The 14,031-nt window shown below is 28.4% G+C and overlaps 1 protein-coding gene across 2 annotated transcripts in view; it reads left to right on the top strand.

Moving 5' to 3' along the window:
* Window positions 1–12,571, top strand: part of LOC142328498 (homeodomain-only protein-like) — a 64,062-nt gene extending 51,491 nt beyond the window's left edge. For both annotated transcript variants that reach the window (XM_075372317.1, XM_075372318.1), the window contains exons 2-3: window positions 7,424–7,606; window positions 11,546–12,571. In XM_075372317.1, coding sequence (XP_075228432.1) covers window positions 7,424–7,606; window positions 11,546–11,617 — 255 coding nt within the window. In that variant the 3' untranslated portion in view covers window positions 11,618–12,571. The remainder of the gene's footprint in view (window positions 1–7,423; window positions 7,607–11,545) is intronic.
* The last annotated feature ends 1,460 nt before the right edge of the window (window positions 12,572–14,031 follow it).

Here is a 14,031-nt window from a genome sequence, read left to right as displayed (position 1 = left end):
GATCAATTTTGTTGCAACAAAAAAATACAGATTAATATTCATTTCCTTTAATTTTTTTATATCAACTTGAATTTTCACCGCGGAGTGATACTTTGTTTGCCTTTCATCTAGAAGTTTATAAATTGAAATCCATGACAGGTTTAGCATTTTTCACTATTTACAGATACGAGTATATTATTATTGCAATGGACAAAGGCTTCTTATGGTAAATTAATTATTTATAAAACATTAGAACTGCAGTAAGTTGTTTCTCCTTTTATTTCTACGAATATTGGAATAATCTCAATAACTTTATTTTGTATCTTTTCTCCAATTAGGCGAGGGGGGATATGTCAGCCGAATACTCATCGTGAGGGCGTATCTTATAAAGAATATCGGTAGCACGTAATTAAAATAAAAGTTCTCATTTACTTCTCACGCATAATTTTACATAATTTCGGTTTTGGTATGGTAATCGGTGTAATAAAATATTTTATTCTTTTCAAATCATATAGAAGTTTATGTAGAGAGTTTATGACATGCCTCACGATCAGATTATGGTTGACAATAATACTTGAACAATACTTCCGATTCCTATTGACATACCGGAGAAGGAAGGAGGCTTTGGAAGCTGAAGCCCAAATAATTCTCGAATACTACGTTTTGTGATAAAGAAATCTTCAACATAATAAATGGGAAAATAATAGAAATAAGACTATAAAATACAGATAATTTTAAACACATGATAAATAATAAAATTTAATTAATTCTCTGCTATTAGTCTGTTTATTAGTATTTTTAAATATCCTCTTTACAAATATACTATACTCGTATTTCGTCAAAGCTCCTCTTCTCTTTCATAGTCTGAATTTGCCACAGCCGATTTTCCGAGGTCTTTAATCTGATTGTTTCGCATTAGCTTCTTACCGGAGATTATTTATATTCTGAGTCCAAATAACATCAAATGCTGTATGTAAAAAATTAAACGTCATACATTATCTCAAAAAATAACACGACCATTATTATGTTAAAACTAAGTTTTAAAAATCGTTTTTTAGTCTTTTAAAACAATTTTTAAAATCTATTTATTTATTTTCTCCAGAATAACAGCCTGACGCCCGATAGATTTCTTAATGATAGATAAACTGTATAGGTCTTGAAAAATGACAACTTTATCCGAGAGTAGAACTAGAAGTTTCCGAATGGAAGGTAGATGCTACCAAACAATTAATTCTTATGCACATAGTTACGCTTAGTTTAACATTCTAACCGGACTCAAACGTAATTAATTGAGGTTAAGCCTATGCTTAATTAAAAGAATATAATATTATAATAAATATCGCATCGGTATAACTAACATTCTGGAAGTTAATAGTGCTACATAGAACACTACTATCATATTTTGTATATTCGCTTGTGGAATAAATATATCTGTACTTTGAACTCGATAAATATTCATGAGGAATACGGTAACATAATAACTGATTGCCTATATAATACTTGTACTAGTAATCGGTGCAGGACTGTTTAATTAATCATCAGGGAGTTCACTTAATTAACATTAATACAACCTTGAATCAAAGCCAGCTCTGGAATAACATTATTTTTACAATAAATAAACACAAATTAATACTACAACTGGTTGAAGCAGTTAGAATTTTATCACTTATCTATGGTACAGACACGAATTTTGAAAATAAAAACTGCATTTTAATAAATTGTAATCCGAAGAAAATTATTTTAAGGAAAGTTTAATGTTGCGTAATTTCGTGTATATTTAACATTTATTAAAGCATGCAGAAAATATTCCAGATATGACCAAACGATGTAAAATAATATGAAACAAAAAAAGTTTCGCATTAAAATTAAAGCTTTCTTTAGTTAATTACTCTAAACAGTTAATTACACCTTAAGATTTTTTTACAATTAAACAGTTAAATTTAACTTAGGAAACAATTTTTTTTTAGTTCCATTACTAAAAAAAAAAATTACTAACAAAAATAGTATAAAAACTTGTACTATTTTTTTATTTGTCTTCTTTTACGCAATCAACACACAAACTGATTAACTGTGTCGCGCTTACACAAATAAATATAAATGAAGTTTTTCAACCTTAAAATAAAATTTTGTAAAATCTATCTTCGTACGATAAAGTACAGAGTACAATACGAGTAATTAATTGCACGATTTTGGGAGATGATACATGCAATTAAAATAAGTAAAATGTTTTTTTGAAAGAAAACATTTTATTTTCCTTATATGCCCCTTTTTATGTATTTTAAATAGAAATGTATACCTCAAGAACAGATTAAAATATTGGTACTTATCGGTTATACGAGACCTCTACTAAAATCCATTTTTTTTTTTGCGTTTTACTTGTTCTAGTAAATTTGCATCATTTATCTATTAGTTTATTATTTATGATACGAATTTAGAAGTATAAGATAATAATTATACCTTTATACGCAACTTGACACGATAAAACTTTCCTAATAACGATATCAATATACATTTGTTTCTAGACTAATTGATTTAGTATGTAGCTTACTTTTCATTTAAAAAAAATTTGTGTATGAAATTTAATAGGCGTTCAAGGAAGTCATGTGGTGTCCACATCAGAATTTTTAATCATCATCTCTATAATTATTAGTTCAGTAAAATTATATTTTACTTAGTAAAATATTTTAAAAAATGGTTTAATTGACTCTTAAGCACATACCTGTTGGGAAAATCCATTTTTATTATCGGACTGAATATAAATTACATTATACCGTCAATGGCAGATAATTTAATTTATTATTTGCTTTTCTAGAACATTAAAAAGAAATTTAAATTTCTTGGAAATTAAACATTTTCTAGAAATTGTTTTTAAGGTATTTCTATTTATAAAAAAAAAAAAAAAAAAAAAAATCTGATGTGGACACCACATGACTTCCTTATACGCCTATTAATAATTTACATATACACATTTTCTAAAATGGGAAAGTACATAAAGTTTTATCTCACAAATAACTTCTGTTTTTTTTTTTTTTATTGTAATTATTGAATTATTTTGTATTGTAAAACAGTTTTTTACAATCGGAGGTTAATAATTATTAATAATTCAATATACTTAAATTAAAAAAGAAGATGAAGTCTGATTCGAACCGATGTGTCTTCCCCTTGTAAGATCCAAATATTTCATTAAATAAACTTTTATTTGGCTATAACTCTGGAATCAACAAAAATAAGTACCACTTATATACTTATTCGTTGAAAATCTCTGAATGAGGACTTATTACTGCAGGTAAGAATAAGTCCAAAATCCAAATTCTTTTGGATTTTCGGGTTTTTTTGGACACTTCTAGTCCAGTCGATTGCAATCAAAAGAGGAATTACACAAATAGATGTTACAACAGTCCTAAATCCAAAATTTCAACTTCCTACGGCTAATCATTTTTGAGTTTTGCGAGATACATACTTATGTACATACAGTCATCACACCGAAACTGGTCAAAATGGATTCAGGCGGTGGCGGTTTGCGTGTAGGCACTGTGGAACTGCAGCACCCCCTATTTTCACTTTATATTATGGATAATGTTTTACATAATGAGTCCTTTTTTCATTAATTCTTTCTTTATACACGTATAATATCAATCCTTAAGCTTAATATCAGTAGCCATTCCTAGTTTATGAAAAAACTAAAAAAATCTTTGTATGGAACTGTGCGCTTCACAGTTCCAGCGGCGTGGTGTGTTTGGCTGTAGTGCGCTTGCGCACATAAGAAGCTGCACGCAAGGCTGCGAGGAGAGAGAGCATTGCCGCTCCCACAGAACCGATCCTGGTGTGCTGGTGGAAGTTAGTTTTTTTTTACTCTGAATGTGATAAAGTGTAGAATTAGATTATTATCCTGCTTCTAGCTGTTCTATTTGATCCATTTTTTGGTTCTTTTATTTTACAGAAAACTTTAACCTTTTATATATGTTCATTTCCTTTTACACAGTTTTAAATAAAGGCTAAAAGTTTTCTGGAGCAGCATCCCCACCAATTAGCTACGCCAATTAGCTACGAGCCGCCCACTGGTTCAGGGATAGTCAAAATTGATATTTCCGTTGAAATCTGAAAACCGAAATTTTTCGCGATTTCAATAAACACGAATAATACATAATTACGCGTATAATTACAATAAAGAATAATCGCGAAATACTTCCTTGTACTCGTACAAGGAAGTAAAAAACACAAAAAGACAGCCAGAAGAAATACGAAATGTTTTGAGGTTATATATTTAAGGAACGTTGTTTATTAATACTCCATTTCGCTGTTTATTCGTTTATAAAAAAATTGTAAATGTACTATTTATTTTTTTCTATCGTGATTAAATAGAATTTTTATTGCTGTGTGACATTGCACGTTGAGCGGTTTAGCAGTTCATGATTAAATAATTTATTAATTATAGGCTAAATGAAAGTTGTAACCGGATATTAACTGGTTTTGAATAGTAGCAAAGTGATTTACGGTGTTTAATAAACTTGCAGCCTATTATGTTGCATCAACCGCCTCATTTTCTCAAATATTATAAACACATGACACTCTTAAGTTTCGCTCTCACTCCCTCTCATTTTTCCTCATGTACATCATTATACTTGGCCCAGCCAATGTACGAGCTTGTGACATCACGAGCAGATTGCGAATTAATACTGTGCCTGAAAACATCAACTCCGCGTATCAAATCAAAGTATTACTTATTATCATATTGTACACGGTAACAACCATCATATATACATTTACTAAAATTATTATAAACAATACGCAAATAATTCTTTTATAACCTTTATTTGTACTAAGTTATTAATTTTTAACAATAAACAAAAGCTTGAATTTTCTTCATGCATCTAATTCAAACTTCTAGCAAGTTCACCATCCTCACTAAACGAATTACTATCACTGAAACTTTTTTTTCACTTTCTAGGTGAAAAAACTTTTTTTCACTTTCTAGGTGAAAAAACTTTTTTTCACTAGTCTAGGTGTATAATATAACATTCTGTCATTTCATCTATCAGTGATTCCAGTTTTTCATACTCTTTTTCAATATTTTTTTTTATTTTCTTACAATAGGGTTTCCAGTTATCTTTATTCGAAGAATTAATTATCTCCGTAGTTAATTTTTCAACAGTTGTGAAAGAAAATGTTGTGTTACAACTCGCCTCATGTTTTTTTACGGCTGACCATAACATCTCGATCGGATTCAAATCAGGATGGTACGGTGGGAGTCTAAGAACACGATGTCCCCATTTTTCAAAAGTTCATCCAAGTGATATTTTTGTACTTTAGTTTTATCTAATTTTACTAATTCATATATGTGGTTTCAGCATTTTTGATCTATACGGAAAATGGGGTTTCTCCAGCCAATCGGTCATATCTTTTCTTCTGGAGAATTTGGCGCTTTATCAATACTTGTATGGTGATAAGGGGCGTTATCAATAACACTACTGACATCCGTGGAAGATATGGAATTAATTTTTCACGCGCCCAATTCACGAAATTGTATTTATGTTGTCATTGGAGTTGCCACTTCTTGAACTGGCTTCCCAAGTTAGCAATGCGTTCGGAATAAAACGTATTTCTCCTCCAGCATGAATTACTATTAAACGGTCACCTTTATTAATCGGCACATGAAGCCCCTCAACAATACCATCAGACCATGTCTTTGTCGATCAATGAGAACTTAAAACGTACATTTCATCCAAATAAACAGTTGTAGTATTGCTTTGTCAGTACTTAGCCATTGCCGTTAAACGTTTTCTGTTATTTTCAGTTTTACGCCATTTGAAACCTACTCTTTCAAAATAACAGCCAAAGTTGATTCTCTGCCTTTAAAATCAGTACGATACAATAGTCATAGATGACTGAAGTTCTGGCCTTATTTGTTTAAAGTAGGTAATTCATTCTTCTTTGAATGAAATTCATTAACTGTTCTTTTAACTAAACCTAAATCAAACTTTCCAATCCACTGACAGGTTTCCAACGTCGTTTATATTTTTCCGGCGTGCTGAAAGAACACGATTGGGATGTTGATTGAAGAATCATGTCTTTTTTCTCTTCTGAGCTTTTGAACCTATGTTCTTGGTATCATCCCACAAGCAGCAGCAGTTCTTTCCTCGCATTTTTGAATGCCAATTTTATGTTTGTCGTTAATTTATCTACTTTTAGAGCTTTTTTTTTCATAAAATCTGAAACATTATTGATGGTTTCACGTGCTTGACTCCTGAGTTTTTTTTTACTACGGATTTAAATTCTGATATAATAAATCGCACAAACAGCACACGAATAAAATTAAAACAAAAAAATAATATATTACAAAAAATTTGCGAAAAACAATGACTAATTATTTTATAATTAGTCATTGTTTTTCGGTTTTTGTCATTTGTTTTTGGTTGACCGACCTTCACTGAACACCATATAAACTGGACTAAAGTTTATTTCTTTATACACACACTGTATACTACGAGTGACGAATCTAAATATAATTGTGATGAAAGACATCATTTCTAACTGCATGTATAAATTTTTATAGCCCTTTACGTAATACCAATCAGAGCATGTCATTGGTTAAGGAATTGTTATTGTTTACAAGATTGAGTCATTAAGCATTTTTATACATGCACTCAACTCAAGTGGAAAGAATTGAACACACAACAACATAAATATTTGTTTGGGCGCCCGTATTATTTGTAAGTCGAAAAATGAAATAAAAATAATGTAAAATACTTTGCTTTACTTAAAGCAAAGTATTTTAGTTCAGATGTTTAACACAAATAACTTCTGCTAGTAGTAAAATACAAGCTTTTATCTTTTGTACAAAATTATAAGAGGATATTAAAACAGACTAAAATAACTGAAATAAATAAATTATAAATTAATTTTATTTAGGTTAAGTAAGTGTATTTTTGCCAATTTCTGTGGTGGGTGGTAGTGTCTCAGCCTTTCATCTGAAGGTCTTGGGTTTGAATCCCGGTCAGGCATGACATTTTTCATATGCTATAAATTTCCATTCTCATGGGAAAAATGACCAAAGCAGTTGATGCCCATCATCTAAAAAAGTGTATTTTTAGTTTTAGAAGGTATGTTTTGTTAATCACATGAGGTAAAAGTAACCAAATTATTTATAACCTTTTAAATAATTGAATTTTGATTTAGCATATTCCATGATTGTTGTAAATTTCAGTTGTCATAACACTAATGATCATCTCTAAGAGTGTTTCTATTTAAAAATACTTAAGCTTACATTAAGTTCACTTCTTTTCAAACACTAAAACAAGTCTGAATTAACTGAGTTAGAGTGACTAAACTTTATGATTCTTTATATAATCTTTCTTTTGACATCTACCTCCTTCATACCTGGCCAATAAATATATGATGTGTTATATATATGACATAATTACCAGCATGTTTCATTTTATTGCAGATGCTGAGATCAGAGAATCCTCAACGTCGTGTGCCTTCATCATCTAGCAGCCCAAATTACTCAAGACTAAATCCAGAACAAGAAGCAACATTAGAAGCAGAATTTAACAAGATGAAGACACTTCATGAGACTGATCTAGCTCTTCTTGCCGCAGAAATGGCTGTCAGTGAACAAGATGTTAAAGTAAGCCATTAAAAGTACTGTTTTAAATTAGCAATTTTGGTCCAGTGTACTACAATAGGCCTTTAGCTTAACCTATCTTGTTGTACAATAAAATAACTGTTGATTTTAAAGTGTTTACTTTAACGGCTCATTTTACAGAGACAATAACAAATTTTGTATCATGAAACTCTTCTTAGACCAACTCAATGGTGATTATGCATAGATTCAGCAACTATTACAATGTAAAGGAAACTATTCGTAAACTGTAAATTTAGAATAGGAACATCAGTATTAGTTAACTATTAAATTTTAAGACTGTCACCACTTTATATTTCTTAAAATTAAAGCTAAAATTCATTTTAACTAAACTGTATTTGTAAACTGCAGTGAAAGGAAGTTATTAACATAACTCTTTATAAATTACTAAATTTCTTAAAAAAATTAAATTTCATATTTTTTTTTGGTTACTGTTTTAATGGGTTTTTTTTACAACGTAAATTAATTATTAATAGTTCTCAAATTCTGGGGTAGAAGTACTTTTCATTTGGAAGATTCTGGGTTCAAATCCCATCAGGATTGTAATTTTTTGTTTACTGTAAAAAACATTCCTAATTTGCCCTGTTTTATAATTTTTCTTTGTACTTTTTAACTGAATATTTAAAAAAAAGAAATATTATTTGATAATTTGAAAAACTAGGGAAAGGAGTGGCTAGAAATCTAAATCAGAAAATAATCTGGTAAACCATTAAGTTTTACAAAAAATAACAACTTTACAGAAATGTATCAGTTTACATTCTTTTGTAATTTTATTATGTTTTTATAAACTTTATTTAAAAATTAATTAAATAATATTAATTAAATTAATTAAATAATTAATTAAATAAACTTAATTTAATCCTTAAAATTCTATCACTGGATATCATAAACTTATCCTCAAGCACATTTAAGGTACATAACCGTTGTTAATAAGCCTCTCAACAACTGTTTTGTCTGATTATGTTATCACATGGAGGAGTTTCACCTTTGTGAAAATTACATTTTCAAATGGAAAGATTCAACTACATTCTTCATTCATTTATTGGTTGATGAAAATAATTATTTTAGTGAAAAAGTGTTCATTAATCACACATCAGGACCAGAGAATCAATACAAATTAAAAAACTCTGCAAGCCAGAATTTGTAACAAAAAAAGTTATCTTCAACATTATAGTTTAACAATGTTAGTAGAACCAACTTCTACTATTTAGTAGATATGTTGTTATGTTTTAAAAATGAAATATGATATTCCCTTAAACTGTTTATTATTTATTTATTTTGATTGAATTGACATCTCAAAAAACCATAGAGGATGCACAATCTTCTATAGTTCTTATCGATATAACAAAATATATATATGACGTTGTAATGAAATAGTCATTACATATTTGAGGATTTATTTGTACAGTTTAAAATCAAGAATGTTATTATAATTATTATTATTACTTTGGAGAACAATGAGAAAAGATATTAAAATCTAAGTTATATACAATTTAAAAATAATTTATTATCTTAATTTCTAAGTTTCTAAGAATTATCTGATGAAAAGCTCATTATTTTGCATAATTCTATTTAAGTAAATTTCATTTTAGTCTCATAATGTTTGTTATTAACATATTAGTTTAAATCGATATTATAAAAAAATCTTTTAAATTAATTTTTTGCAATTTCATTAAAGCTTTCAATTTAGATTTATTTCTATGCAAGTTACTGTTGAGAAAAGCTTAGTTAATATAGATTAGAGGAGCTGCTTATAGCTGGTGGAAGTCTTACTTTACCAACCACAGACAGATGAAATTTCATTTTTTGATAAGAAATCCTGCATAGATTTTAGATACTCTCTCCAAAATGTAGAAACTGGTTGATTCAAGGAAGTGTTCATAATTACTTTCTCTTGTTGATATTTTGAAAAATATTATTAATAAATAATAAGAGCATTTACTGTTATTGCCCTCTTTGCATGGGCTTAGCCAAGACAGTTAACCAGTTACCATAATCTATCTTGATGGTATAGCCTTTTCCAACTCAATTTTGTCCTGGATCACTTTTTCTCCATTATCAGTACTATGGGTGTGGATGAACAAGGGGACAGACACTATTTACTATTTTGTGACTGCTCAACAATTTGTGGTTGTACCACAGGCTTTTGTCCTTATTGGGGGTAAAGCCATGTCTCCTAATAACCAATAACCTCTTTGCAGGTTCTAAAGAATCATTCAAAGATAATTATTTAAAACTAAAAAAGCATTTAAGTGCACCATTCAAAAATCATTTACTGGATTAACTACTGACAAAACTGTTGCATTATGCTTGTCAAATAGACATAACATTGCTAATTAAGTGGATAGTATTTCAGTTAATGAAAGTAGTAATATTTCTGTTTCCCATTAAGAAATATTTGTAGATATTTAGCAAACAATATGATAAATTCTTGTGTAAATGTAAAATAACTCTTGTGTGACAGTAAAACTGATTTTACCTGCAAAAAATCAAACTTTTTTCAGATTAAATTTTTTTAATAAAACATTTTGCTTATTATCATTATTAAATAAGTACTACGTCTATGTATATTTCCATCTGAAATGTAATTAACATCTCTTAAACCTCCAGGAAGTAAGAAAAAGTTTGCAAGATACAAAAATGGGCTGTCAGATCTCTGTGTGATGGCCCTAAATATGAACTGCATATACTGATATTTAGTAAATTAAATATTTCAATTTACCCAGGCAATTAATTATATTTAAAAATGTGTAATCCTCTGCTAAATAAACATAGTCATTTATTTCTAAAAAAATAACAATATCCAACTGTCTCAAACCAAACAACAGAACTATTTTTGTCTAACACAATAAATTATTTGGTGTATGAAAATAAGCTGTTATGTTTACATTAGCATATTTAATAAAATATTAGTCTATTTAAAAGACATCTCTAGTTAATTACTTACTTTTATCAAATGAGTAGCTTTATTGTTTTCTATTAAACTGACTAATTAAGAAATATTGTTTAATGAAGCATGTTAATCTGATTTTAATGTTCATCGAAAGCAAATTATGTAACAAGGGTCGTTTGAAAAGTTCTCAGTCTGACAGAGAAAATATAAGATTTTTCAGACATTTTATTTTTAATTTTCAACGTAGTCACCTTGTAACTTCACACATTTAATACCCTCAGTATAATACAATTTGTCCAACTCTGCAAAACAGGCATTGTCTCAGCTTTGATTCATCATTTGATCTTCATTCAATGAGCCATTTCTTCAGGTTTAAAAAGAGGAAGTAATTGTTGGGAGCCAAATCCAGTGAATATGTTAACACTTTGAAGCAAAGTTCATTCATTTTTGCAGCACCAATCAGATGTGTGAGGCGACACATTATCTTGGTAAAAGAGCTCTTTATTTTAGGCTAGATGTGGACGTTTAGAATGTATTTACAAGTACATTTACATTGTACATTTAAAAGTATTAATACTCAAAAAGTATTAATACTTAAAAGTATTAATACAAGTGTAATACTCTCTGAGAATAGTACTAGTTTTTTCAGGTAGTCAGTGATTTTGTCGATGGAAGAGGTTTTTGGAAGCCCCCAAGCGTTCATCATCTTGAATGAACGACCACGTTTAAGTCCAGCAGTCTGCTTTTTTACTGTTGACGACAAAGGGGAAGAATCCTTTGTGGTGGAATCAAACTCTTTTTGTATGTCAGTTGGAATTAAACCTTGTTTTCTTTACTCGATCACCATAAGCAAGCACCTAAACGCACGCGTCTGAAACTTCACAGCCTACCATCTAAAGGATCATATTTGACAAATATAACAGTCATTTAATCAAACCTGCATCATTCTGTGTCAGGCTGTGAACTTTCTGAATGACCCTGGTATATTTCTATACTCTGATATACAAGCTATATTATGAAATTTTTTTCAGGCATGGTACACCCAGCGAGTAGCATCATGGAGAAGATCACAAGGACTATCAGACTGTTTTGGAAATATTTAAATAAATAAATTATAGTTTAAGTCATTGCTTTATTAAAACAGATTTTTTTATATATATTTATTAGAAAAATATTAAACAATTTGTAATTAATCATTAAATTTTGATTCAGGTAATTAACAGTCCCAAAATATTTACCAGCTAGTAGATTCATTTTACTAATTGTCAATAAATAATCACATCGAGAATAGACAGTATGCTATCAACTATCCAACTCTATTTTGGCATAAAGCCCAGTAAGGGAGTATAATTTCAAAAATAAAATTAACAATTCTTTCAACAGTCACAGAAGTAATTGGTAAAATTTTAGATTTTACTAGTTTATAAAGAAGTTAATGAAGTCCCAAATTCGAGACTGTTTATTTGACCATTACTACTGGTTTCAAAAGTTTGATCCCAGATGTACATTTTATTTTATTAAGAAATCATTTTATGCTGCAGTAGTGATTAATGATTAAAATTGACTAAAACTAATTATTTAAAAAAATAAATAAATAAACTACTGAATTATAATTCACATAAGCCATATTCCTTAAAGTATTAATACTCTTAATAGAGAATTTCAAATTTACAACAGTTGTAACTATAATTTTTTAATGATGAAAATTACCAAGCAAAAATCTTTATTTTTAAATGCATTTTTATTAGGTATTAACATTAACAATCAGAGAACTAACTGTTTAGTTTGCCTCCGATGAATTGCTATTGTTGATTCTTTTAATGTGATTTTTATTTTATGAAAGTACAAAAATAACTAACATTACAATCTTACAATAAATTGTAATTTTTTCTTGTAATTTTAAGTTAGAATTTAGTTTAGTAATGTGTTTAGTTAGAATTTACATTAATTTAAATATTTTTTTATTAGACTAATAATTATATGTGTTTCAAATAAAATCTTATACATTGTAAATTTTTTTAAAATAAAAGTTTACTATCAATTCTTGTCTTTTTAAATATTCATTGTCTCTATTTTTAATGTAACCAACAATTTTATAATACTTTTACAATGATCTACAAATTTAATTCATTTGAATTTAAAAAAAATAGTGATCTCCCTTCAACCTTTATGTTCAAAGGAGATCTTAAAGATCTATTTAATTTGTCTCGAAAAAGTAATAAAATTGTTTCGTGCATAGTTTAAAAAATGATAATCATCACATGTTATTTAAAGTCTGCAAAAAATGATTAAATTAGAATTTGAATTCAAATAAAAACTAATATAGTTGGCCCATTGTTTCAAAAACCAGTGCATGTTTTTAAACATTTTAAAATACTTTTTGCATTTTTTAATAGGCTTAAGAAGTAATAAGAAATTTGAGTTCTTTACGTAAAGAAAATTTTGGTAAGACCTTGTATCACAAAAAATTCAAAGGTTTTAAAGGCATTCTTTGCAATAGATTGATAATTGTTATTTCAAAATAAAAAATGTCCAGAAATCAAGTCATGTAATGAACATATACTAAATCAATTACACTTATGAACACAGAAACAATTTATATTGCTATATAAACAAATTGGTTAATTAGAATTATCATCAAACAGAATACTCAAAAACACAGTTTACAAAAAGGTTGAATGAATAATTAGCAGAAAACTATTGTAAGCTGAACATTTTTTTTTTTTTAATTTAAGTATTTTTAAATAAACCATTTTTTTTTTATATTAAGACAGAAGTGATTTTAAAAGACAAAAACTGTTTTGTAATTTTCAAGATTTTGGCTAACAGAGATTGACATCAAATTGTCTTATGGATTATGGGTTTTGCAGTCAGTTTCAGTAAGCTGTAATTTTAGATGGACACAATATTTTGGTGTATATACAGATTCTATTCAAATGGATGTCAAACAAGATTTGAGTTATAGTTTGTCTTTTTCCCTAATACATGAAACAATGAAATGCTGTTGTCAACAAGAATGTTTTGAAAAATTACATTTTATACCCACTACAACTTCATATTAATTCTTTACAGAGGGATTCACAAAATCAATGGAAATTTTATTTATTAGTATCATATTGTAAATTATTTTAATTTATTTTTATTATTATTATTATTATTATATAAGATAAATTATAATAACATGATGATACTTCATCAGCTTATTTCGTATATTTAAAAAAATTACATATTTGAGCCACTTTCTCATGTTACCACTTTTTGGTGACTCATTATGTTAAAAAAAAGTGATCCCAGTTAAATGCGTATAATCAAAGTTCAATATGTGTTTTTCTATCCTTATTCCACAGAGGCAACCTTTCATCTCAAAATTTTGACTAAGAAGTGATATCTCTTATTACATTCCTATAAATTTCTCAGTGTTTAATTAAGATAGTGGCAGTTAATGTGAATTACCTACCCAAAGTGGTCATCAGTGAACTTGCCCAAACTTAAAATTATTTTTAAGTTGCCCAAACTT

The sequence above is a fragment of the Lycorma delicatula genome, chromosome 1 (assembly GCF_047948215.1).
Source record: "Lycorma delicatula isolate Av1 chromosome 1, ASM4794821v1, whole genome shotgun sequence".
NCBI lineage: Eukaryota > Metazoa > Arthropoda > Insecta > Hemiptera > Fulgoridae > Lycorma > Lycorma delicatula.
Note: the sequence above shows the minus strand (reverse complement) of the source record. Positions and strands in the feature narration are given on the sequence as shown.